The sequence below is a fragment of the Passer domesticus genome, unplaced genomic scaffold (assembly GCF_036417665.1).
Source record: "Passer domesticus isolate bPasDom1 unplaced genomic scaffold, bPasDom1.hap1 HAP1_SCAFFOLD_186, whole genome shotgun sequence".
NCBI classification, from domain to species: Eukaryota; Metazoa; Chordata; class Aves; order Passeriformes; family Passeridae; genus Passer; species Passer domesticus.
In genome coordinates, this window is record NW_026989968.1 from 41,256 (window position 1) to 67,973 (window position 26,718).

The 26,718-nt window shown below is 59.1% G+C and overlaps 1 protein-coding gene across 4 annotated transcripts; it reads right to left on the reverse strand.

Moving 5' to 3' along the window:
* Nucleotides 1-72: 72 nt before the first annotated feature.
* On the reverse strand, nucleotides 73-26,551 carry PPP2R1A (protein phosphatase 2 scaffold subunit Aalpha). Of its 4 annotated transcripts, none has more exons than XM_064406281.1 (16): nucleotides 26,391-26,551; nucleotides 25,677-25,767; nucleotides 25,338-25,438; nucleotides 21,835-22,067; nucleotides 18,835-18,982; nucleotides 17,487-17,642; nucleotides 16,314-16,428; nucleotides 14,115-14,185; nucleotides 12,772-12,906; nucleotides 10,505-10,678; nucleotides 6,823-6,883; nucleotides 4,994-5,148; nucleotides 3,244-3,270; nucleotides 2,955-3,070; nucleotides 989-1,080; nucleotides 73-236 (listed from the first exon to the last, which is right to left on the reverse strand). In XM_064406281.1, the coding sequence occupies exons 1-16, from the start codon at nucleotides 26,466-26,468 to the stop codon at nucleotides 220-222; spliced, it is 1,770 nt and encodes a 589-aa protein (XP_064262351.1). In that variant the 5' UTR covers nucleotides 26,469-26,551; the 3' UTR covers nucleotides 73-219. The 4 variants fall into 4 exon arrangements, with proteins under 4 accessions (XP_064262351.1, XP_064262352.1, XP_064262350.1 ...); XM_064406282.1 differs by lacking the exon at nucleotides 3,244-3,270 and adding an exon at nucleotides 3,386-3,412; XM_064406280.1 differs by lacking the exon at nucleotides 3,244-3,270 and having other exon boundaries at nucleotides 2,955-3,097.
* Nucleotides 26,552-26,718: the final 167 nt, after the last annotated feature.

The window sequence follows — 26,718 nt, forward strand, 5'->3', positions numbered from 1 at the left end:
TTAATTTTATTGAATTTTAATTAAAGTCTCGCACCGCTTGACCTCCCCCCTCAGAAAGAAACGACACGGGAGCCTCGTTGTGGCTTTTATTAACGGCGAAAACCTCGTTAATTAATTAATTAATGGAGGAGTTAACGAACAGAGCGGGGTGGGGGAGGGGCGTGGGGGGAGGGGCGGTCGCAGCGCCGGTCACATGCGGGGGGAGGGGTCCCGGGGGGGTCAGGCCAGCGCCAGCACTGCGGGGGAGGGGAGAGAAAAACACACAAGAGTTACCTGGGGGGCACAAAAACACACCTGAGATACACCTGGGCACACCTGGGGGCACCTGGGATACACCTGGGCACACCTGAGATACACCTGGGGGCACCTGAGACACACCTGAGATACACCTGGGCACACCTGGGCACACCTGGGCACACCTGAGATACACCTGGGGGCACCTGAGATACACCTGGGCACACCTGGGGGCACCTGGGGGCACCTGAGATACACCTGGGCACACCTGAGATACACCTGGGGACACCTGGGCACAGCTGGGCACACCTGAGTGCCACCCCAAGTGCCTCGGTGTCCCCTCTTTGTCCCCCCAGGTGTGCCCAGGTGTGCCCAGGTGTGTCCCATGTGCCCCCCCATGTCCCTCCAGGTGTGTCCCAGCTGTCTCAGGTGCTCCCCCAGGTGTCCCCAGGTGTGTCCTCCAGGTGTCTCCCATGTCCCCCCAGGTGTACCCAGACGGTCCCAGGTGTCCCCAGGTATCCCCAGGTGCCCCCCAGGTGCCCTCAGGTGTATCCCACATCCCCCCAGGTGTGCCCCAGTGTGCCCCGGGTGAGCTCAGGTGTGTCCCAGGTGTATTTAGGTGTCCCCAGGTGTGTTTAGGTGTCCCCAGGTGTCCCCCAGGTGTTCCCAGGTGTCCCCAGGTGTGTTTAGGTGTCCCCCAGGTGTGTTTAGGTGTCCCCAGGTGTTCCCCAGGTGTTCCCCAGGTGCCCCTCACCTGTCAGCGCCTCCTGAGCGAAGTATTTGACGTCGACGTCCTGGTCCTGCGTCAGCTTCTCCAGCACCGGCTTCACCTCGGTCTGCAGCGTGCTGCAGGTGGGACAGGTGAGACACGGACAGGTGAGACACGGACAGGTGAGACACGGACAGGTGAGACAGGTGAGACACGGACAGGTGAGACAGGTGAGATACGGACAGGTGAGACACGGACAGGTGAGACACGGACAGGTGAGACACGGACAGGTGAGACACGGACAGGTGAGAGATGGACAGGTGAGATACGGACAGGTGAGACAGGTGAGACACGGACAGGTGAGACAGGTGAGATACGGACAGGTGAGACACGGACAGGTGAGACACGGACAGGTGAGACACGGACAGGTGAGACACGGACAGGTGAGACAGGTGGGACACGGACAGGTGAGAGACGGACAGGTGAGAGACGGACAGGTGAGAGATGGACAGGTGAGATACAGACAGGTGAGACAGGTGAGACACGGACAGGTGAGAGACGGACAGGTGAGAGATGGACAGGTGAGAGATGGACAGGTGGGACAGGTGAGATCAACAGGTGAGACAGGTGAGACAGGTGAGAGACAGGTGAGACAGGTGAGACATGGACAGGTGGGACAGGTGGGACAAGGGAGACAGGCAGGTGTGGGAACTGAACCAGTACAAACCAGTACAAACCAGTACAAACCAGCCCAAACCGTTATAACCCAATAAAACCAGTCTAAACCAGTCTAAACCAGTCTAAACCAGTATAACCCAGTATAACCCAGTACAAACCAGTATAACCAGTACCCGCTGTCCAGGAGGGGCCCGATGCGCTGCAGTCCCACCAGTATAACCCAGTGTAACCCAGTATAAACCAGTATAACCCATTATAACCCAATAAAACCAGTCTAAACCAGCCCAAACCAGTGCTCCCAGTATAACCCAGTATAAACCAGTATAACCCAGTATAAACCAGTATAACCAGTACCCGCTGTCCAGGATGGGCCCGATGCGCTGCCCCCCACACCAGTACAAACCAGTACAAACCAGTATAACCCATTATAACCCAATAAAACCAGTCTAAACCAGCCCAAACCAGTGCTCCCAGTATAACCCAGTATAAACCAGTATAACCCAGTATAAACCAGTATAACCAGTACCCGCTGTCCAGGATGGGCCCGATGCGCTGCCCCCCACACCAGTACAAACCAGTACAAACCAGTATAACCCATTATAACCCAATAAAACCACTATAAACCAGCCCAAACCAGTGCTCCCAGTATAAACCAGTATAAACCAGTATAAACCAGTATAACCCAGTATAACCAGTATAACCAGTACCCGCTGTCCAGGATGGGCCCGATGTGCTGCACCCCACACCAGTACAAACCAGTATAACCCAGTATAACCCAATAAAACCAGTCTAAACCAGCCCAAAGCAGTGCTCCCAGTATAACCCAGTATAAACCAGTATAACCAGTACCCGCTGTCCAGGATGGGCCCGATGCGCTGCAGTCCCACCAGTATAACCCAGTATAACCCAGTATAAACCAGTATAACCCATTATAACCCAATAAAACCAGTGTAAACCAGCCCAAAGCAGTGCTCCCAGTATAACCCAGTATAACCCAGTATAAACCAGTATAAACCAGTATAACCAGTATAACCAGTACCCGCTGTCCAGGATGGGCCCGATGCGCTACAGTCCCACCAGTATAACCCAGTATAACCCATTATAACCCAATAAAACCAGTGTAAACCAGCCCAAACCAGTGCTCCCAGTATAAACCAGTATAAACCAGTATAACCAGTACCCGCTGTCCAGGATGGGCCCGATGCACTGCCCCCCACACCAGTACAAACCAGTACAAACCAGTATAACCCAGTATAACCCATGATAACCCAATAAAACCAGTCTAAACCAGCCCAAACCAGTGCTCCCAGTATAAACCAGTATAAACCAGTACCCGCTGTCCAGGATGGGCCCGATGCGCTGCAGGGACTTGGCCACGTTGAAGCGAACGTTGGCCACGGCGTCGGCGGCCATGCGCAGCACGGTGGGCAGCATCTGCGTGGTGGTCACCTCCTGGCCACACACCTCGGATAACACCTGCGCAGGTGAGATCAGACAGGTGAGACACAGGTGAGATACAGGTGAGACAGGTGAGATACAGGTGTGACAGGTGAGGTGTGATATGGACAGGTGATGTATGGACAGGTGAGATTGGCCAGGGGCAGCATCTGCGTGGTGGTCACCTCCTGGCCACACACCTCCGACAGCACCTGGGCAGGTGAGACCAGACAGGTGAGACAGGTGAGATACAGGTGAGGTGTGATATGGACAGGTGAGGTATGGACAGGTGAGATTGGCCAAGGGCAGCATCTGCGTGGTGGTCACCTCCTGGCCACACACCTCCGACAGCACCTGCACAGGTGAGACAGGTGTGACATGGACAAGTGAGATGGGACAGTTGTGATAGGTGAGATATGGACAGGTGAGATGGGACAGGTAACATGGACAGGTGAGACAGGTGAGACACAGGGCCAGGGGCAGCATCTGCGTGGTGGTCACCTCCTGGCCACACACCTCCGATAACACCTGCGCAGGTGAGACAGGTAAGGTATGGACAGGTGAGACAGAGGTGAGATACAGGTGTGACATGGACAGGTGATGTATGGACAGGTGAGATTGGCCAAGGGCAGCATCTGCGTGGTGGTCACCTCCTGGCCACACACCTCCGATAACACCTGGGCAGGTGAGACAGGTGTGACATGGACAGGTGAGATACAGGTGAGATACAGGTGAGATGGGACAGGTAACATGGACAGGTGAGATTGGCCAGGGGCAGCATCTGCGTGGTGGTCACCTCCTGGCCACACACCTCGGACAACACCTGGGCAGGTGAGATCAGACAGGTGAGATACAGGTGGGACAGGTGTGATACAGGTTCGACATGGACAGGTAAGATTATACAGGTGAGAACAGGTGGGACGGGACAGGTGAGATGGACAGGTGAGACACAGGTGAGACAGGTGAGACAAGTAAAGGGGGAAACAGGTGAGACACGGACAGGTGAGATGGGACAGGTGAGAGAGATGAGGTGGGACAGGTGAGATATGGACAGGGGTTGGGGACATCCATTGCTCGTGCCCAGGTGTGTTCCTGTCCCTCCCAGGTGTGCCCAGGTGTGTTCCTGTCCCTCCCAGGTGTGCCCAGGTGTGTTCCTGTCCCTCCCAGGTGTGCCCAGGTGTGTTCCTGTCCCTCCCAGGTGTGGTGCTAACCCTCCCAGGTGCCCCCAGGTGTGCCCAGGTGCCCCCAGGTGTGCCCAGGTGTGTTCCTGCCCCTCCCAGGTGCCCCCAGGTGTGCCCAGGTGTGCCCAGGTGTGCCCAGGTGTGTTCCTGTCCCTCCCAGGTGTGCCCAGGTGTGCTGTGGGTGCCCAGGTGTGTTCCTGTCCCTCCCAGGTGTGCCCAGGTGTGCTGTGGGTGCCCCCAGGTGTGCCCAGGTGTGTTCCTGCCCCTCCCAGGTGCCCCCAGGTGTGCCCAGGTGCGCCCAGGTGTGTGCCCAGGTGTGTTCCTGTCCCTCCCAGGTGTGCCCAGGTGTGTTCCTGTCCCTCCCAGGTGTGCCCAGGTGTGCTGTGGGTGCCCAGGTGTGTTCCTGTCCCTCCCCGGTGCCCCCAGGTGCCCCCAGGTGTGCCCAGGTGTGTTCCTGTCCCTCCCAGGTGCCCCCAGGTGTGCTGTGGGTGCCCCCAGGTGTGCTGTGGGTGCCCCCAGGTGCCCCCAGGTGTGCCCAGGTGTGTTCCTGTCCCTCCCAGGTGTGGTGCTAACCCTCTCAGGTGTGCCCAGGTGTGCCCAGGTGTGTTCCTGTCCCTCCCAGGTGTGCCCAGGTGTGTTCCTGTCCCTCCCAGGTGCCCCCAGGTGTGTTCCTGTCCCTCCCAGGTGTGCCCCCAGGTGTGCCCAGATGTGCCCAGGTGCCCCCAGGTGCCCCCAGGTGCGCCCAGGTACCCACGTTGATGCAGAAGAGCGTGGTCATGCGGTGCAGGTAGTTGGGGTCGGCGGCCATGGCCAGCACCTTGGGCACGATGGTGCCCTGCGCCCAGGTGTGCCCGAAGCGCTCCACCAGCTTGCGCAGGTTGCTGGTGGCGGCCTCGCGGATGGCGTACACTGCGGGAGACCAGTGCGCACCAGTTGGGACCAGTATAAACCAGTACGGACCAGTACGGACCAGTATAAACCAGTATAAACCAGTGCGGACCAGTATAAATCAATAGAAACCAGTACGGACCAGTACAGACCAGTATGGACCAGTAGGGACCAGTACAGACCAGTATGGACCAGTTGGGACCAGTATAAACCAGTACGGACCAGTATAAATCAATAGAAACCAGTACGGACCAGTTTGGACCAGTATGGACCAGTATAAACCAGTACGGACCAGTTTGGACCAGTATGGACCAGTACGGACCAGTACGGACCAGTTTGGACCAGTATAAACCAGTACAGACCAGTACGGACCAGTATAAATCAATAGAAACCAGTATGGACCAGTACGGACCAGTGCGGACCAGTTCGGACCAGTATGGACCAGTATAAATCAATAGAAACCAGTATGGACCAGTACGGACCAGTATAAACCAGTACGGACCAGTACGGACCAGTATGGACCAGTACGGACCGGTTTGGACCAGTATGGACCAGTACGGACCAGTTTGGACCAGTACGGGCCAGTTTGGACCAGTATAAATCAATAGAAACCAGTATAAACCAGTTTGGACCAGTACAGACCAGTACGGACCAGTACGGACCAGTATGGACCAGTATGGACCAGTACGGACCAGTATGGACCAGTACGGACCAGTTTGGACCAGTACGGACCAGTTTGGGCCAGTATAAATTAATAGAAACCAGTATGGACCTGTACGGACCAGTATAAATCAACAGAAACCAGTATAAACCAGATTGGACCAGTAGGACCAGTATAAACCAGTATGGACCAGTATGGACCAGTACGGACCAGTACGGACCAGTAGGGACCAGTATGGACCAGTATAAACCAGTATGGACCAGCATAAACCAGTATGGACCAGTATAAACCAGTAAGGACCAGTATAAACCAGTAAGGACCAGTATAGACCAGTATGGACCAGTATGGACCAGTATGGACCAGTATAGACCAGTATAAACCCGTATGGACCAGTACAGACCAGTATGGACCAGTACAGACCAGTATGGACCAGTATAAACCAGTATGGACCAGTATGGACCACTACGTACCAGTTTGGACCAGTACAGACCAGTACGGACCAGTATGGACCAGTACAGACCAGTATGTACCGGTACAGACCAGTATGGACCAGTATGGACCAGTACGGACCAGTAGGGACCAGTATAAACCAGTGCCAATCACTTTGGCCCAGTATAAACCAGTATGTATCAGTACAGACCAGTTTGGACCAGTACACACCAGTAACGCCCACCCTCGGCACCCAGTAACCCTCCCAGTATAAGCCAGTCCCTCCCAGTCCCTCCCAGTATAACCCAGTCCCTCCCAGTCCCTCCCAGTCCCTCCCAGTATAACCCAGTCCCTCCCAATCCCCTCCCAGTCCCTCCCAGTATAACCCAGTCCCTCCCAGTCCCCTCCCAGTCCCTCCCAGTATAACCCAGTCCCTCCCAGTCCCTCCCAGTCCCTCCCAGTATAAGCCAGTCCCTCCCAGTCCCTCCCAGTATAACCCAGTCCCTCCCAGTCCCTCCCAGTCCCTCCCAGTATAACCCAGTCCCTCCCAGTCCCCTCCCAGTCCCTCCCAGTCCCTCCCAGTATAACCCAGTCCCTCCCAGTACCGTGATCCACCAGCCAGGCCATGCAGAGCGAGTTCAGCTTCTCATCGAAGAACTCCACGCCCTGGCAGGGGGAGAGACCAGTAAGGACCAGTATAAACCAGTATGGACCAGTATGGACCAGTATAAACCAGTAAGGACCAGTATAGACCAGTATGGACCAGTATGGACCAGTATAAACCAGTAAGGACCAGTATAGACCAGTATGGACCAGTATGGACCAGTATAAACCAGTAAGGACCAGTATAAACCAGTATGGACCAGTAAGGACCAGTATAAACCAGTAAGGACCAGTATAGAGCAGTATGGACCAGTATAAACCAGTATGGACCAGTATGGACCAGTAAGAACTGGTATAAACCAGGATGGACCAGTAAGGACCAGTACGGAATAGTATAAACCAGTATGGACCACTACAAACCAGTATGAACCAGTACAAACCAGTACACACCAGTATAAACCAGTACATACCAGTATAAACCAGTATGGATGAGCAGAAACAAGCCCCTCCCAGTAACTCCCAGTCCATCCCAGTATAACCCAGTCTATCCCAGTCCCCTCCCACTCCCTCCCAGTCCCTCCCAGCCCTCTCCCAGTATATCCCAGTCCCTCCCAGTCTATCCCAGTCCATCCCAGTGCCCCTATACAAAGCCGTAACTCCACCGCACTGCCTGATACAAATCTCCAACTCCCTCCCAGTCCCTCCCAGTATATCCCAGTCCCTCCCACCCCTCTCCCAGTACATCCCAGTGGCTCCCAGTATATCCCAGTGCCTCCCAGTCTATCCCAGTCCCATCCCAGTCCATCCCAATGCTCCCATACAAGCCCATAACTGCATTCCACTGCCCCATACAAGCCTCTAACTCCCTCCCAGTATATCCCAGTCTATCCCAGTCCCTCCCAGTGCCTCTCAACCCTCTCCCAGTCTATCCCAGTGCCTCCCAGTCTATCCCAGTCCCTCCCAGTGCCTCCCAGTCCCTCCCAGTGCTCCCAGTCTGACCAGCTGGCCGGCCAGCAGCGGCATGTACTCGATGATGGCCAGCCGGACACACCAGAGCCCCCTCCCAGTACATCCCAGTACATCCCAGTGCCTCCCAGTGCCCCCATACACCGCTCCAACCCCATCTCAGTCCCTCCCAGTATATCCCAGTGCCTCCCAGTCTATCCCAGTGGCTCCCAGTCTATCCCAGTCCCATCCCAGTCCATCCCAATGCTTCCATACAAGCCCATAGCTCCACCACACTGCCCCATACAAGACTCTAAGTCCCTCCCAGTGCCTCTCAACCCTCTCCCAGTCTATCCCAGTGCCTCCCAGTATATCCCAGTGCCTCCCAGTCCCCTCCCAGTGCTCCCATACAAGCCCATAACTCCACCACACTGCTCGATATGAGTCTCCCACTCCCTCCCAGTCCCTCCCAGTCTATCCCAGTGCCTCCCAGTATATCCCAGTGCCTCCCAGTCCCCTCCCAGTATATCCCAGTGCCTCCCAGTCTATCCCAGTCCATCCCAGTCCCCTCCCAGTCCATCCCAGTGCCCCCCTACAAAGCCATAACTCCACTGCACTGCCCCATACGAGCCTCTGACTCCCTCCCAGTATATCCCAGTATATCCCAGTGCCTCCCAGTGCCTCTCAACCCTCTCCCAGTCTATCCCAGTGCCTCCCAGTCTATCCCAGTGCCTCCCAGTCCATCCCAGTCCCCTCCCAGTCCATCCCAGTGCCCCCATACAAGCCCATAGCTCCACGGCACTGCCCGATACAAATCTCCAACTCCCTCCCAGTCCCTCCCAGTATATCCCAGTCCCCTCCCAGTATATCCCAGCCCCCTCCCAGTCCCTCCCAGTATATCCCAGTCCCTCCCAGTGCCTCCCAGTGCCTCCCAGTGCTCCCAGTCTGACCAGCTGGCCGGCCAGCAGCGGCATGTACTCGATGATGGCCAGCCGGACACACCAGAGCCCCCTCCCAGTACATCCCAGTACATCCCAGTGCCTCCCAGTGCCCCCATACACCGCTCCAACCCCATCTCAGTCCCTCCCAGTATATCCCAGTCCACGTCAATCCCCTCCCAGTCCATCCCAGTCCCCTCCCAGTCCATCCCAGTGCCCCCATACAAGCCCATAGCTCCACCGCACTGCCCGATACAAATCTCCAACTCCCTCCCACTCCCTCCCAGTATATCCCAGTGCCTCCCAGTATATCCCAGTGCCTCCCAGTATATCCCAGTCCCTCCCAGTATATCCCAGTGCCTCCCAGTCTATCCCAGTCCCTCCCAGTCCCCTCCCAGCCCCCTCCCAGTGCCTCCCAGTGCCTCCCAGTCCCTCCCAGTGCTCCCAGTCTGACCAGCTGGCCGGCCAGCAGCGGCATGTACTCGATGATGGCCAGCCGGACACACCAGAGCCCCCTCCCAGTACATCCCAGTACATCCCAGTGCCCCCATACACCGCTCCAACCCCATCTCAGTCCCTCCCAGTATATCCCAGTGCCTCCCAGTCCCCTCCCAGTATAGCCCAGTGCCTCCCAGCCCTCTCCCAGTATATCCCAGTCCCTCCCAGTCCCCTCCCAATGCCCCCTCCCAGTCTATCCCAGTGCCTCCCAGCCCTCTCCCAGTATATCCCAGTCCCTCCCAGTCCCCTCCCAATGCCCCCTCCCAGTCTATCCCAGTGCCTCCCAGCCCTCTCCCAGTACATCCCAGTGGCTCCCAGTCTATCCCAGTGCCTCCCAGTCCCCTCCCAGTATATCCCAGTCCCTCCCAGTCCCCTCCCAATGCCCCCTCCCAGTCTATCCCAGTGCCTCCCAGCCCTCTCCCAGTATATCCCAGTGGCTCCCAGTCCCTCCCAGTCTATCCCAGTGCCTCCCAGCCCTCTCCCAGTATATCCCAGTGGCTCCCAGTCCACCCCAGTCTATCCCAGTGCCTCCCAGTCCCCTCCCAGTATATCCCAGTCCACCCCAGCCCTCTCCCAGTACATCCCAGTGGCTCCCAGTCTATCCCAGTGCCTCCCAGTTCCCTCCCAGTATATCCCAGTCCCCTCCCAGTCCATCCCAGTGCCCCCTCCCAGTCTATCCCAGTCCCTCCCAGTCTATTCCAGTCCATCCCAGTCCCCTCCCAGTCCATCCCAGTCCATCCCAGTCCCCTCCCAGTCCATCCCAGTCCCCTCCCAGTCCATCCCAGTCCCCTCCCAGTGCCCCCATACAAGCCCATAACTCCACCGCACTGCCTGATACAAATCTCCAACTCCCTCCCACTCCCTCCCAGTATATCCCAGCCCCCTCCCAGTGCCTCCCAGTCCCTCCCAGTATATCCCAGTCCCTCCCAGTCTATCCCAGTCCATCCCAGTCCCCTCCCAGTCCATCCCAGTGCCCCCATACAAGCCCATAGCTCCACGGCACTGCCCCATACGAGCCTCTAACTCCCTCCCAGTATATCCCAGTCCCTCCCAGTGCCTCTCAACCCTCTCCCAGTCTATCCCAGTGCCTCCCAGTCTATCCCAGTGCCTCCCAGTCCATCCCAGTGCATCCCAGTCCCCTCCCAGTGCCCCCATACACACCCATAACTCCACCGCAGTGCTCGATATGAGTCTCTAACTCCCTCCCAGTCCCTCCCAGTATACCCCAGTGCCTCCCAGTCCCTCCCAGTGCCTCCCAGTGCCTCCCAGTGCCTCCCAGTGCTCCCAGTGCTCCCAGTCTGACCAGCTGGCCGGCCAGCAGCGGCATGTACTCGATGATGGCCAGCCGCACTCTCCACTTGGCGTCCTCGGCCAGCTCCACGATGGCGGGCAGCAGCGACTGCGAGAGCTGCCGGATGCCGATCACCTCGTTCACGCAGTCCAGGTTGGAGATGATGTTCAGCCGCACCTCGGGGCACTGCGACACACCGGGAGTTACTGGGAGGCAACTGGGAGGGACTGGGAGGGACTGGGAGGGACTGGGAGGGACTGGGAGGAAGCTGCAGTTCACAAAGTCGCCACCAGAGGGAGCTGAGAAGATACTGGGAGTGCATTGGGGGGGACTGGGAGGGGATTGGGGGGGACTGGGAGTGACTGGGAGGGACTGGGACAGACTGGGAGTTACTGGGAGAGCACTGGGAGTTACTGGGAGGGACTGGGAACAACTGGGAGGGGCTGGGAGGGACTGGGAGGGACTGGGAGGAAGCTGCAGTTCACAAAGTCGCCACCAGAGGGAGCCGCAAAGATCCTGGGAATGGATTGGGGGAACTGGGAGGGGAATGGGGGCCTGGAATGGACTTGGAGGGACTGGGAATGATTGGGAGGGACCAGGAGTTACTGGGACGGCACTGTGAGGAACTGGGAGTTACTGGGAATCACTGGGAGGGGCTGGGAGTCACTGAGAGTTACTGGAAATCACTGGGAGTTACTGGGAATCACTGGGAGGGGCTGGGAGTCACTGAGAGTTACTGGAAATCACTGGGAGTTACTGGGAGGAAGCTGCAGTTCACAAAGTCGCCACCAGAGGGAGCTGCAAAAACTCTGGGAGTTCATTGGGGGGACTGGGATGGACTGGGATGAACTGGGAGGGATTGGGACAGACTGGGAGTGACTGGGAGGGACTGGGACAGACTGGGAGTTACTGGGAGTGACTGGGAGTTACTGGGAATCACTGGGAGTTACTGGGAGGAAGCTGCAGTTCACAAAGTCACCACCAGAGGGAGCTGCGAATACACTGGGAATGCATTGGGGGGGACTGGGAGGGGATTGGGGGGGACTGGGATGGACTGGGAGGGGATTGGGAGGGACTGGGACAGACTGGGAGTGACTGGGAGGGACTGGGACAGACTGGGAGTGACTGGGAGGGACTGGGAATCGCTGGGAGTTACTGGGAGGAAGCTGCAGTTCACAAAGTCACCACCAGAGGGAGACACTGGGAATGCGCTCTATCCCCAGGTGTGTGCCAGGTGTGTGCCAGGTGTGCCCAGGTGTGTGCCCTCACCTCGTCCTTGAGCTGTGCCAGGAACAGGGGCAGCAGGTGCCCAGGTATAACCCTGTTTAACCCCATGTATTTCTATGTGTTTCTGTGCGTTCCCAGGTGTGCCCAGGTGTGCCCAGGTGTGTGCCCAGGTGTGCCAGGCGCTCACCTCGTCCTTGAGCTGTGCCAGGAACAGGGGCAGCAGGTGCCCAGGTGCGTGCCCAGGTGTATCCCTGTGTATTTCCATATATCTCTATGTGCTCCCAGCTGTACCCAGGTGTGCCCAGGTGTGCCCAGGTGTGTGCCCAGGTGTGCCAGGTGCTCACCTCGTCCTTGAGCTGTGCCAGGAACAGGGGCAGCAGGTGCCCAGGTGTGTGCCCAGGTGTATCCCTGTGTATTTCCATATATCTCTATGTGCTCCCAGCTGTACCCAGGTGTGCCCAGGTGTGCCCAGGTGTACCCAGGTGTGTGCCCTCACCTCGTCCTTGAGCTGTGCCAGGAACAGCAGCAGCAGGTGCCCAGGTATAACCCTGTTTAACCCCATGTATTTCTATGTGTTTCTGTGCATTCCCAGGTGTGCCCAGGTGTGCCAGGTGCTCACCTCGTCCTTGAGCTGTGCCAGGAACAGCGGCAGCAGGTGCCCAGGTGTGTGCCCAGGTGTGTCCCTGTGTATTTCCATATATCTCTACGTGTTTCTGTGCGTTCCCAGGTGTGCCCAGGTGTGCCAGGCGCTCACCTCATCCTTGAGCTGTGCCAGGAACAGGGGCAGCAGGTGCCCAGGTGTGTGCCCAGGTGTGTCCCTGTGTATTTCCATGTATCTCTATGTGCTCCCAGCTGTACCCAGGTGTGCCCAGGTGTGCCCAGGTGTGCCCAGGTGTGTGCCCTCACCTCGTCCTTGAGCTGTGCCAGGAACAGGGGCAGCAGGTGCCCAGGTGTGTGCCCAGGTGTGTCCCTGTGTATTTCCATATATCTCTACGTGTTTCTGTGCATTCCCAGGTGTGTGCCAGGTGTGCCCAGGTGTGCCAGGTGCTCACCTCGTCCTTGAGCTGTGCCAGGAACAGGGGCAGCAGGTGCTCCACCGTGTTGTCCTTGCCCAGGATGGGGGACAGCCCCATGATCACCGAGGCCAGCGCCGACTTCACGTGCTGGTTGGCGTCGGACACCAGCTCCTGCCAGGTGGGCACGGGGGGCACAGGTGAGCTCACCTGGCCTCGGGGCGGGGCCTGAGGGCGGCTCTGAGGCCTCCTGGATGTGACCACAGGTGTGCCCGCAGTGTCACAGTGCCCCAAGGTGCGCCCAGGTGTGCCCAGGTGTGTCCCAGGTGCCCCGAGGTGCATGCCCAGGTGTGCCCAAGTGTGCTCAGGTATCCCCAGGTGTATCCCAGGTATGTCCCAGGTATCCCCAGGTGCCCCTAGGTGTATGCCAGGTGTGCCCAGGTGCCCCCCAGGTCAGCCCAGGTGCCCTCAGGTGTGTGCCCAGGTGTATCCCAGGTACCCCCAGCAGTCCCCAGGTGTGCCCAGGTGCCCCCAGCTGTGTCCCACCATGCCAGGTGTGGCCACAAGGTGTGACCAGGTGTATCCCAGGTACCCCCAGGTGCCCTCAAGTGTGTGCCCAGGTGCCCCCAGGTGCCCCCCAGGTGTGCCCAGGTGTATCCCAGGTATCCCCAGGTGCCCTCCAGGTGTGCCCAGGTGCCCCTAGGTGTGTTTTTGGGTGTGCCCCAGGTGTGCCCAGGTGTTTTTGGGTGCCCCAGGTGTGCCCAGGTGCCCCCAGCAGTCCCCAGGTGTGTTTTTGGGTGTGCCCAAGTGCCCCCACGTGTGCCCAGGTGGTTTTGGGTGCCCCAGGTGTGCCCAGGTGCCCCCAGGTGTGCCCAGGTGTGTTTTTGGGTGCCCCAGGTGTGCCCAGGTGTGCCCCAGCTGTATCCCCTGGTGTGCCCAGGTGCCCCCCAGGTGCCCTCAGGTGTGTGCCCAGGTGTATCCCAGGTACCCCCAGCAGTCCCCAGGTGTGCCCAGGTGCCCCCAGCTGTGTCCCACCATGCCAGGTGTGGCCACAAGGTGTGCCCAGGTGTATCCCAGGTACCCCCAGGTGCCCTCAGGTGTGTGCCCAGCAGTCCCCAGGTGCCCCCAGGTGCCCCAGGTGTGTGCCCAGGTGCCCCCAGGTATCCCCAGGTGTGCCCAGGTGTATCCCCAGGTGTGCCCAGGTGTTTTTGGGTACCCCAGGTGTGCCCAGGTGCCCCCAGGTGTGCCCAGGTGTGTTTTTGGGTGTGCCCAGGTGTTTTTGGGTGTTCCCAGGTGTGCCCAGGTGCCCCCAGGTGTATCCCCAGGTGTTTTTGGGTGCCCCAGGTGTGCCCAGGTGTGCCCAGGTGTGCCCAGGTGCTCACCTTGATGCAGGGCAGGATCTGGCCCATGATCACGGCCTCGCGGCAGTCGGGGGACAGGTTCTCACAGAACTCTGGGGACAGCGAAATTGGGGTGAAAAACTCCAAAATTGGGTTGGGGACACCAAACCTTGGGTTGGAGACCCCAAAATTGCGTTGAAGAACATCAAATTTGGGTTGAAGAACACCAAAAGTGGGTTGAAGAACATCAGGATTGGGTTGGGGACACCAAAGTTGGGTTGAATGACATCAAATTTGGGTTGGGGACATCAAAATTGGGTTGAAAAATGTCAAGATTGGGTTGGGGACATCAAGGTTGGGTTGGGGACACCAAGGTTGGGTTGGAGACCCCAAAATTGGGGTGAAAAACACCAAAACTGGGTTGAAGAACATCAAAGTTGGGCTCAAAAATGTCAAAGTTAGGTTGGGGACACCAAATTTGGGTTGGGGACACCCAGGTTGGGTTGGGGACATCAAAATTGGGTTGAAGAAGGTCAAGATTGGGTTGGGAACATCAAGGTTGGGATGAGAACACCAAGGTCGGGTTGGGGTCACCAAAATTGTGTTGAAGAACATCCAAACTGTGTTGGGGACACCAAAGTTGGGTGGAAGAACATCAAGGTTGGGTTGAATGACATCAAATTTGGGTTGGGGACACCAAAATTGGGGTGAAAAACTCCGAAATTGAGTTGGGGACACCAAAACTGGGTTGGGGACACCAAAATTGGGTTGAAAACCATCAAGGTTGGGTTCAAAAACGTCAAAGTTGGGTTGAAGATCACCAAAGTTGGGTTGGGGACCCAAAGTTGGGTTGAAGAACATAAAGATTGGGTTAGGAACACCAAATTTGGGTGGAAGAAGATGAAAATTGGGTTGGGGACACCAAAGTTGGGTTAAATGACATCAAATTTGGGTTGGGGACATCAAATTTGGGTTGAAAAACATCAAAGTTGGGTTCAAAGACGTCAAAGTTGGGTTGGGGACACCAAAGTTGGGTTGGGGACATCAAAGTTGGGTTGAAGAACACCAAAGTTGGGTGGGGACACCAAGGTTGGATTGAATTACATCAAGTTTGGGTTCGGGACATCAAATTTGGGTTGAAGAACATCAAGATTGGGTTGGGGACACCAAAATTGGGTCAAATGACATCAAATTTGGGTTGGGGACACCAAAACTGGGTTGAAGAACATCAAAGTTGGGTGGGGACACCAAATTTGGATTGGGGACACCAAGATTGGATTGGGGACACCAAGGTTGGGTTGGGGACACCAAGGTTGGGTTGGGGACACCAAGGTTGGGTTGAATTACATCGAAGTTGGGTTGAAGAACGCCAAAACTGGGTTGAAGAACATCAAAGTTGGGTTCAAGAACGTCAAAGTTGGGTTGGGGACATCAAAGTTGGGTTGAAAAACACCAAAAATGGGTTGGGGACACCAATTTTGGGTTGAAGAACACCAAAATTGGGTTGAAGAACACCAAAGTGGGGTTGGGGACACCAAAGTTGGGTTGGAGACACCAAAGTTGGGTTGGGGACACCAAGGTTGGGTTGGGGACACCAAAATTGGGTTGGGGACATCAAAGTTGGGTTGGGGACATCAAAGTTGGGTTGGGGACATCAAAGTTGGGTTGGGGACATCAAAGTTGGGTTGGGGATATCAAGGTTGGGTTGGGGACACCAAAATTGGGTTGAAAAACAAAAATTGGGTTGAAGAACGTCAAAGTTGGGTTGAAGAACGTCAAAGTTGGGATCAAAAACCTCAAAGTTGGGTTGAAAAACACCAAAATTGGGTTGGGGACACCAAATTTGGGTTGAAGAACATCAAGATTGGGTTGGGGACACCAAAATTGGGGTGAAAAACCCCAAAATTGGGTTGGGAACACCCAAACTGGGTTGGAAACACCAAAATTGGGTTGAAGAACATCGAAGTTGGGTGGGGACACCAAATTTGGATTGGGGACACCAAGGTTGGGTTGAACAACACCAAATTTGGGTTGGGGACATCAACTTTGGGTTGAAGAACATCAAGATTGGGTTGGGGACACCAAAATTGGGTCAAAAGACATCAAATTTGGGTTGGGGACACCACAACTGGGTTAAAGAACACCAAAGTTGGGTTGGTGACCCCAAGGCCAGGTGGGTGACCCCAGGGCCAGGTGGGTGACCCCAGGGCCAGGTGGGGGTGGGGGTGGGTGGCCGCTGACCTTTGACCTTGTGCGAGGCGGCCGCGCGCACCTCGGCCTCGCAGTCCTTCATGAGGCTCTGGAAGGCGCCCACCAGGTCGGTCTTGGTGATCTCGGGGCCCACGGCGCGCTGCAGCTGCGGGGACACGGCCCAGGTGCGTCCAGGTGTGCCCAGGTGTGCCCCCAGGTGCGTCCAGGTGTGCCCCCGGGTGTGCCCAGGTGCGTCCAGGTGTGCCCCCGGGTGTGCCCAGGTACCCCCAGGTGTGCCCAGGTGTGCCCCCAGGTGTGCCCAGGTGGGTCCGGGTGTGCTCCCAGGTGTGCCCAGGTGGGTCTGGGTGTGTCCAGGTGTGCCCCCAGGTGTGCCCAGGTACCCCCAGGTGGGTCCAGGTGTGCCCCCAGGTGTGCCCCAGGTGCACCCAGGTGTGCCCCAGGTGCGTCCAGGTGTGCCCCCAGGTGTGCCCCCAGGTGTGTCCCAGGTGCGTCCAGGTGTGCCCCCAGGTGTGCCCCAGGTGCGTCCAGGTGTGCCCCCAGGTGTGCCCCCAGGTGTGTCCCAGGTGGGTCCAGGTGTGCCCCCAGGTGCGTCCGGCTGTGCCCCCAGGTGTGTCCCAGGTGCGTCCAGGTGTGCCCCCAGGTGTGCCCCCAGGTGTGTCCCAGGTGGGTCCAGGTGTGCCCCCAGGTGCGTCCGGCTGTGCCCCCAGGTGTGCCCAGGTGGGTCCAAGTGGGTCCAGGTGCCCCCAGGTGTGCCCCCAGGTGTGCCCAGGTGTATCCCCAAACGTCTCCCAGAGCTCCCAAAATGCCCCAAATCCCCCAAACCCCATCCCAAAATCCATCCCAAACCTCCCCAAAACCCACCCCCAGGTGTGCCCCCAGGTGTGCCCAGGTGTGCCCCCAGGTTCTCCCAGGTGCCCCCAGGTGTATCGAGGTGCCCCCAGGTGCTCCCAGGCTCATCCAGGTGTGCCCAGGTGTCCCCAGGTGCCCCCAGGTGTATCCAGGTGCCCCCAGGTGTCCCCAGGTGCCCCCAGGTGTATCCAGGTGCCCCCAGGTGTCCCCAGGTGCTCCCAGGTGCCCCCAGGTGTATCCAGGTGCCCCCAGGTGTCCCCAGGTGCTCCCAGGTGTATCCAGGTGTCCCCAGGTGTGTCCCCAGGTGTGCCCAGGTGCCATCAGGTGTGCCCAGGTGCCCCCAGGTGTGCCCACCTCGGTGAACTTGTCGGCCACCATGTAGCGCACGCGCCAGGACTTGTCCTCGGCCGCCTGGCGCAGCGTGGGCATCACCAGCCCCTCGAGCTCCTCCTGCGGCAGCAGCTGCGCGATGCTCACGCACGCCTCCACCGCCAGCAGCCGCACCGAGTCCTGCCCAGGTGAGACCAGGTGAGACCAGGTGAGACACAGGTAACCCCCAGGTAACCCCCGGATAATCCCCCAGGTAATCCCCCAGGTAAACCCCCAGAACAATTCATGCCTCCACCGCCAGCAGCCGCACCGAGTCCTGCCCAGGTGTGCACAGGTGAGACCAGGTGAGACACAGGTAACCCCCAGGTAACCCCCGGATAATCCCCCAGGTAATCCCCCAGGTAAACCCCCAGAACAATTCACGCCTCCACCGCCAGCAGCCGCACCGAGTCCTGCCCAGGTGAGACCAGGTGTGCTCAGGTGTGCTCAGGTGAGATCAGGTGTGCTCAGGTAACCCCCAAATGAAGCACAGGTAACCCCAAAGTGACCCCCAGGTAATGCCCCAGGTAATCCCTCAGATTAATTCACGCCTCCACCGCCAGCAGCCGCACCGAGTCCTGCCCAGGTGGGCACAGGTGAGACCCAGCTGCCCCCCAGGTGTGCCCAAACCCCCTCCAGCTGCCTCCCACCCCCCCCCAGGTGTGCCCAGCCCCCCCCAGTGCCCCCAGGTGTGCCCAGGTGCCCCCAGGTATGCCCAGCCCTCCTCAGACACCCCCCAGGTGTGCCCAGGTGCCCCCAGGTATGCCCAGCCCTCCTCAGACACCCCCCAGGTGTGCCCAGCCCTCCTCAGACATCCCCCAGGTGTGCCCAGGTGCACCAGGTGCCGCCCAGGTGTGCCCAGCCCCCCCAGGTGTGCCCAGCCCTCCTCAGACACCCCCCCAGGTGTGCCCAGCCCCCCCAGGTGTGCCCAGCCCCCCTCAGACACCCCCCAGGTGTGCCCAAACCCCCTCAGACACCCCCTAGGTGCCCCCAGGTGTGCCCAGCCCTCCTCAGACACCCCCCAGGTGTGCCCAGCCCCCCCCAGACACCCCCCAGGTGCCCCCAGGTGTGCCCAGCCCCCCTCAGACACCCCCCAGGTGCCCCCCAGGTGTGCCCAAACCCCCTCAGACACCCCCCAGGTGCCCCCAGGTGTGCCCAGCCCCCCTCAGACACCCCCCAGGTGTGCCCAGCCCCCCTCAGACACCCCCCAGGTGTGCCCAGGTGCCCTCCAGGTGTGCCCAAACCCCCTCAGACACCCCCCAGGTGTGCCCAGCCCCCCTCAGACACCCCTCAGGTGCCCCAGGTGCCCCCAGGTGTGCCAGGCGCGCCGTACCTGCTCGTCGGAGGCCAGGTTGGAGAACATGGGGATGATCTCGCTCTTGACGTGCTCCAGCTCCAGCACCTTGGCGAACTCGCCCAGCTTGGAGGCGGCCGCGCGCCGCACCATGGGCGTGTCGTCCGAGCACAGGTTCCGGAAGTACCTGCGGGCACACCTGGGTCACCTGGGCACACCTGGGCACACCTGGGTACACCTGAGGGGCACCTGGGCACACCTGGGCACAGCCCAGGGTCACCTGACTACACCTAGGGGTCACCTATGGGCACCATGGGCGTGTCGTCCGAGCACAGGTTCCGGAAGTACCTGCGGGCACACCTGGGGGCACCTGGGCACACCTGGGTACAGCCCAGGGTCACCTGACTACAGCTGGGGTCACCTGGGCACACCTAGGCACAGCCCAGGGTCACCTGACTACACCTAGGGGTCACCTATGGGCACCATGGGCGTGGCGTCCGAGCACAGGTTCCGGAAGTACCTGCGGGCACACCTGGGGTTACCTGGGCACACCTGGGCACACCTGGGTACAGCCCAGGGTCACCTGACTACACCTAGGGGTCAGCTATGGGCACCATGGGCGTGGCGTCCCAGCACAGGTTCCGGAAGTACCTGCGGGCACACCTGGGGTCACCTGGGCACACCTGGGCACACCTGGGCACAGCCCAGGGTCACCTGGGTACAGCTAAATACACCTAAGGGTCATCTAGGGTCACCTATGGGCACCATGGGCGTGTCGTCCGAGCACAGGTTCCGGAAGTACCTGCGGGCACACCTGGGTCACCTGGGCACACCTGGGCACAGCTGGGTACAGCTCAGGGTCACCTGAGTACACCTAGGGGTCACCTATGGGCACCATGGGCGTGGCGTCCGAGCACAGGTTCCGGAAGTACCTGCGGGCACACCTGGGTCACCTGGGCACACCTGGGCACACCTGGGTACACCTGAGGGGCACCTGGGCACACCTGGGTACAGCCCAGGGTCACCTGACTACACCTAGGGGTCACCTATGGGCACCATGGGCGTGGCGTCCGAGCACAGGCTCCGGAAGTACCTGCGGGCACACCTGGGGTCACCTGGGCACACCTGGGTACAACTCAGGGTCACCTGGGCACACCTTGGTACACCTGACGGGCACCTGAGTACAGCCAAGTATGGCCCAGGTACATCTAAGGGTCACCTGTGGGTGCATTGTGCCTCCTGAAGTAGCTGGGGGCACACCTGGGCACACCTGGGCACAGCTGGGTACAGCCCAGGGTCACCTGGGTACAGCCCAGGGTCACCTGACTACATCTAGGGGGTCACCTATGGGCACCATGGGCGTGTCGTCCGAGCACAGGTTCCGGAAGTACCTGCGGGCACACCTGGGGTCACCTGGGCACACCTGGGCACACCTAGGCACAGCCCAGGGTCACCTGAGTACATCTAGGGGGTCACCTATGGGCACCATGGGCGTGGCGTCCGAGCACAGGTTCCGGAAGCACCTGCGGGCACACCTGGGTCACCTGGGCACACCTGGGCACACCTGGGTACAGCCCAGGGTCACCTGGGTACAGCTAAATACACCTAAGGGTCATCTAGGGGTCACCTATGGGCACCGTGGGCGTGGCGTCCGAGCACAGGTTCCGGAAGTACCTGCGGGCACACCTGGGTCACCTGGGGGGCACCTGAGTACAGCTGGGGGGCACCTGGGCACACCTGGGATGGGTTGGTGACCCTGTGGTCACCTCAGTGACCCCACACCCATCCCAATGACCCCGTGGTCATTGGTAACCCCGTGGTCACCTCACTGACCCCAAGGATGGACTGATGACCCCATGGTCACCTCACTGACCCCAAGGATGGATTGACGACCCCATGGTCACCTCACTGACCCCATGGTCACCTCAATGACCCCAAGGATGAACTGATGACCCCGTGGTCACCTCACTGACCCCATGGTCACCTCAATGACCCCATGGTCACCTCACTGACCCCAAGGATGGACTGATGACCCCATGGTCACCTCACTGACCCCATGGTCACCTCAATGACCCCAAGGATGAACTGATGACCCCGTGGTCACCCCAATGACTCTGTGGTCACCTCACTGACCCCAAGGACAGGTTGGTGACCCCATGGTCACCTCACTGACCCCACACCCATCCCAATGACCCTGCGGTCACCTCAATGACCCCGTAGTCACCCCAGTGACCTCATGGTCACCTCAATAACCCCACGGTCACCTCACCGACCCCATGGTCACCTCACTGACCCCAAGGACGAACCAATGACCCCGTGGTCACCTCAATGTCCCCATGGTCACCTCAATAACCCCACACCCACCTCACTGACCGCACGGATGAACTGATGACCCTGTGGTCACCCCAATGACTCTGTGGTCACCTCACTGACCCCACACTCATCCCAATGACCCCATGGTCACCTCAATGACCCCAAGATGATCTGATGACCCCGTGGTCACCTCACTGACCCCAAGGACGAACCAACGACCCCCATGGTCACCTCAACAACCCCGTGGTCACCTCACTGACCCCACACCCATCCCAATGACCCTGTGGTCACCTCACTGACCCCAAGGACAAACTGGTGACCCTGTGGTGACCTCAATGACCTCACACCCACCTCAATGACCCCATGGTCACCTCAATAACCCCAAGGATGGATTGATGACCCCATGGCCACCTCAATAACCCTGTGGTCACTTCAATAACCCTGTGGTCACCTCACTGACCCCACACCCACCCCAATGACCCTGTGGTCACCTCAATGACTCTGCGGTCACTTCACTGACCCCACCCCCACCTCACTGACCCCAGGGATGAACCGATGACCCCGTGGTCACCTCACTGACCCCGTGGTCACCTCACTGACCCCATACCCATCCCAATGACCCCGTGGTCACCTCAATGACCCCGTGGTCACCTCCCTGACCCCAAGCACGAACCGATGACCCCGTGGTCACCTCCCTGACCCCACCCCACGGCAGCGGTCACTCACTGGCGCAGCTCGGCCTTGACCGGGCTGGACACTCGCGGGTAGCAGACGCTGAAGAGGCCGCAGGCCGAGGTGCGCGACGTGAACCAATCTCCTCCGGCCAGCCGCTTGACCAGCGGCACGAAGTGACCCTCGAGGTCCGGCGGGGAGTGCTCGTGGGACACGGCCCGCAGCGACTCCACCGCCTTGTCCCGCACCACCGTCTCCTCCACCGTGGCCAGGCTCTCCAGCGGCGGCTGCGGACACACGGACGGGTGGATGGTGAGTGGACAGGTGGACATGGAGCCATCAGGTGGAGAAAGGATGGTTAGGTGGACACAGGATGGTCAGATGGACACAGGGTGGGCAGGTGGACATGAGATGGTCAGAGGAACATGGGATGGACAGATGGACATGAGGTGGTCAGATGGACATTGGATGGTCAGATGGACGTGGGATGGTCAGATGGACACAGGGTGGGCAGGTGGACATGAGATGGTCAGAGGAACATGGGATGGACAGATGGACATGAGGTGGTCAGATGGACATTGGATGGTCAGATGGACGTGGGATGGTCAGAGGAACATCGGATGGACAGATGGACACAGGGTGGTCAGATGGACATGGGGTGGTCAGATGGACAGTGGGTGGTCAGATGGACATTGGGTGGTCAGATGGACCAGGGTGGTCAGATGGACATGGGATGGTAAGAGGAACATAGAATGGACAGATGGACATGGGGCCATCAGATGGACACAGGATGGTCAGATGGACATGGGATGGACAGAGGGACGTGGGGTGGACAGGTGGACACGGGGTGGACAGGTGGACACGGCCCGCAGCGACTCCACCGCCTTGTCCCGCACCACCGTCTCCTCCACCGTGGCCAGGCTCTCCAGCGGCGGCTGCGGACACACGGACGGGTGGACGGTGAGTGGACGGGTGGACATTGGCTGGGCAGGTGGACGTGGGATGGACACAGGGTGGTCAGAAGGACACGGGGTGGTCAGATGGACACTGGGTGGGCAGATGGACATTGGGAGGTCAGAGGAACATAGGATGGACAGATGGACACAGGGTGGTCAGAAGGACACGGGGTGGGCAGATGGACACTGGGTGGGCAGATGGACATTGGGAGGTCAGAGGAACATAGGATGGACAGATGGACACAGGGTGGTCAGAAGGACACGGGGTGGGCAGATGGATATTGGGTGGGCAGATGGATATTGGGTGGGCAGGTGGACATGAGATGGTCAGAGGAACATGGGATGGACAGATGGACATGGTGTGATCAGATCGACACAGCGTGGTCAGATGGATGTGAGATGGACAGAGGAACATGGCATGGACAGATGGACATGGGGTGGACAAGTGGGCATTGGGTGGGCAGGTGGACATGGGATGGACACAGGGTGGTCAGAAGGACACAGGGTGGGCAGATGGACATTGGGTGGGCAGATGGACACAGGGTGGTCAGATGGACACGGGGTGGTCAGGTGGACACAGGGTGGTCAGATGGACATTGGGTGGTCAGGTGGACACAGGGTGGTCAGATGGACACGGGATGGTCAGAGGGATGTGGGATGGACAGAGAGACGTGGGGTGGACAGGTGGACACGGGGTGGACAGGTGGACACTGGGTGGGCAGGTGGACATGAGATGGTCAGAGGAACACAGGATGGACAGATGGACATGGTGTGATCAGATCGACACAGCATGGTCAGATGGACATGAGACGGACAGAGTAACACGGCATGGACAGATGGACATGGGGTGGACAAGTGGACATTAGGTGGGCAGATGGACGTGGGATGGACACAGGATTGACAGAAGAACATAGTGTAGACAGGTGGACATGGGGCTATCAGATGGACACAGGGTGGGCAGGTGGACATGGGATGGTCAGAGGAACGTAGGACAGACAGATGGACACAGGGTGGTCAGATGAACATGGGGTGGACAGAGGGACGTGGGATGGATAGGTGGACATGGAGCCATCAGATGGACAAAGGATGGTCAGATGGACACAGTACAGTCAGATAGATGTGAGACGGGCAGAAGAACAGAATGGACAGATGGACACAGCACGGTCAGAAGGACACAAGGCAGTCAAATGGATGTGGGATGGACAGAGGAACATAGAATGGACAGATGGACACAGGGTGGTCAGATGGACATGAGATGGACAGATGCACATGGGATGGACAGAGAAACACGGCATAGGCAGACGGAAACAGGGTGGACAGACGGACGTGGCATGGTCACATGGACATGGGATGGACAGACGGACACAGCGTGCACACAGGATGGCGGTTCGGGGCTCCCAGGGGTGTTTTGATGTTCCCCAGGTGTATTTTGGGGCTCCCCAGGTGTATTTTTGTGTCCCCAGGTGTATTTTTGTGTCCCCAGGTGTGTTTTGGGGCTCCCCAGGTGTATTTTTGTGTCCCCAGGTGTGTTTTGGGGCTCCCCAGGTGTGTTTTGGGGCCCCCCAGGTGTACTTCCAGCCCCACAGGTGCGTTTTTGCCCCCCCAGGTGTGTTTTGGTGTTCCCCAGGTGTGTTTTTAGCCCCTCAGGTGTTCCCCAGGTGTGTTTTCAGCTCCCCAGAAGTATTCTTGTCCCCCCAGGTGCATTTTTGTCTCCCTCAGGTGAGTTTCCCCTCTCCCAGATGCATTTTTACCCCTCCCAGGTGCATTTTCCACCCCCTCAGGTACATTTTTCCCCCCTCAGGTGAGTTTCCCCCCTCCCAGGCACATTTTTCCCCCCATCAGGTGTATTTTTATCCCCCCCAGGTGCATTTTTTGCCCCCCAGGTGCATTTTTCCCCCCTCAGGTGAGTTCCCCCCCCCCTCAGGTGACTTTTTATCCCCCCAGGTGCATTTTTACCCCCCCCCTCAGGTGACTTTCCCCCCCTCCCAGGTGCATTTTTATCCCCCCCAGGTGCATTTTTCACCCCTCAGGTGAGTTTCCCCCCCCCCCCCCCGCAGGTGCTTTTTTTGCCCTCCAGGTGAGTTTTTCCCCCCCTCAGGTACATTTTCCCCCCCCTCAGTTGAGTTTTTATCCCCCCCAGGTGACTTTTTGCCCCCTCAGGTGCATTTTTTACCCCCTCAGGTACATTTTTACCCCCTCAGGTACATTTTTCCCCCCTCAGGTGACTTTTTCCCCCCCAGGTAATTTTTCCCCCCCCAGGTGACTTTTCCCCCCCTCAGGTGCATTTTTTCCCCCCTCAGGTGACTTTTTGCCCCCTCAGGTGCATTTTTTACCCCCTCAGGTACATTTTTCCCCCCCTCAGGTGCATTTTTTGCCCCCTCAGGTGCATTTTTTGCCCCCTCAGGTACATTTTTCCCCCCCTCAGGTGCATTTTTCCCCCCTCAGGTGACTTTTTCCCCCCCAGGTAATTTTTCCCCCCTCAGGTGACTTTTCCCCCCCTCAGGTACATTTTTTACCCCCCCAGGTACATTTTCCCCCCCCAGGTGACTTTTCCCCCCCTCAGGTGCATTTTTTCCCCCCTCAGGTGACTTTCTCCCCTACCAGCAGGCAGTGCACGAACTCGGGTCCCCCCACGAGGGCGGTGAAGGTGCCCAGCTGCTCCGCCAGGGCCAGCAGCACCTCGTCCTCATCGTAGATGGTGTCTGCACAGGTAACACACCTGTCACTCACCTGGCCCCGACAGCTGTCAATCACCCACAAACCCCACCCACCTAAAAAACCCCGCCCCCTTCCGAAATCCAGGCGATTTTTGGCGTTTTCTTGCGAATTTTGGGACTTCCCAAGGTTGTCCCACCCCCATTTGGATTTTGGGGATCCCACCCCTCAAATTTTGGCATTTTTCCCCTCAGGTTTTGGGGCCTTCCCGGGAAATTTTGGTACCGGTGAGGAAAGGGAGGAGCTCGCTGCGGGTTCGCTCCACGCCCAGCGCCAGCGCGATGGTTGAGAGCTTCTTGATGCTGTTGAGGCGTAGCTGCGGTGAAAAAATGGGGGAAAATCAGGGAAATTTGGGAAATTTTGGGGAAAATCCGGGGGAAAAAAGGCGGGAATCGCCCCCCTCACGAACAAACCCCGCCCACAACGCGCCCCGGCCAATCAGGAGCGGCGTCTCACGGCCCTGCAGCGCCGCCGCGGCAGAGACGAAGCCTCCGATTGGCTCAGCTAAGCCCCGCCCATGCGAGCGACAGCCAATGGACAGCGGTGCTGCCGCGGCCTCGCGCTGCCATTGGCTGCGGCGAGGAGGGCGCCGCGCTGCCCCGCCGCTAGGGGGCGCTGCGGCGGGCGGGGCGGATTTCTCCCCTCACGGCGCTGCCGACCAATCAGAACGCGCCTTACAAACCCGAACCGCCCCTCCAGCCAATCACAGCGCGCCTTTCACCGCAACCCCCCCAACCGCCCCACACATGTAACGCCGCCACCCATTCGCCCGCGCCTGAGGGGACCGGGCCGCCTCAGCCAATCAGCGCGGCCGTCTCATGGCGGCCATCAGCAGAGCACCAGCGGGCGATGGCGGCCGGGCCCCGGTGGCCACGGAAAGGGCCCCGAAGCCCCGGAAAAAGCCCCGGGGGTATCGCGGCGAGGCCCCGGCAGCGGTACCTGCACGTCCTCGTTGCGGAGCTCGTCGATGAGCACCGCGATGGGGTAAAGCGAATCGTCGCCGTCCGCCGCCGCCATCTTCGCCGCCGCCGCCGCCCCGGCTCTGAGGGGCCGCACGGGGCCGCCCGCTCCGCTCCTGCAGGGCTTCCGCCGCGCTGATTGGTCGGCGCTGCCGCAGAGCCCGCCTACAGAGTCTTCCTATTGGTTCAGGGCGCTGTCTGTCAGGTGAAACCCCGCCCATGCGGACGGAGAGCGAAATCGTGCTCTGATTGGGCGATGAACTTGATTGACAGCGCAGGGGGCGGGGCGTTGCTGGGCAACGCGGAGG

Coding starts and splice junctions, on each gene's coding strand:
- PPP2R1A (XM_064406280.1), bottom strand. CDS start 26,468: ATGGCGGCGGCGGACGGCGACGATTCGCTTTACCCCATCGCGGTGCTC. Junction 22,068..25,337: donor AGTTCGTGCACTGCCTGCTG/GTAGGGGAGAAA, acceptor GTGTGTCCGCAG/CCGCCGCTGGAGAGCCTGGC. Junction 10,679..12,771: donor TGGCACAGCTCAAGGACGAG/GTGAGCACCTGG, acceptor GGTGTGTCGCAG/TGCCCCGAGGTGCGGCTGAA.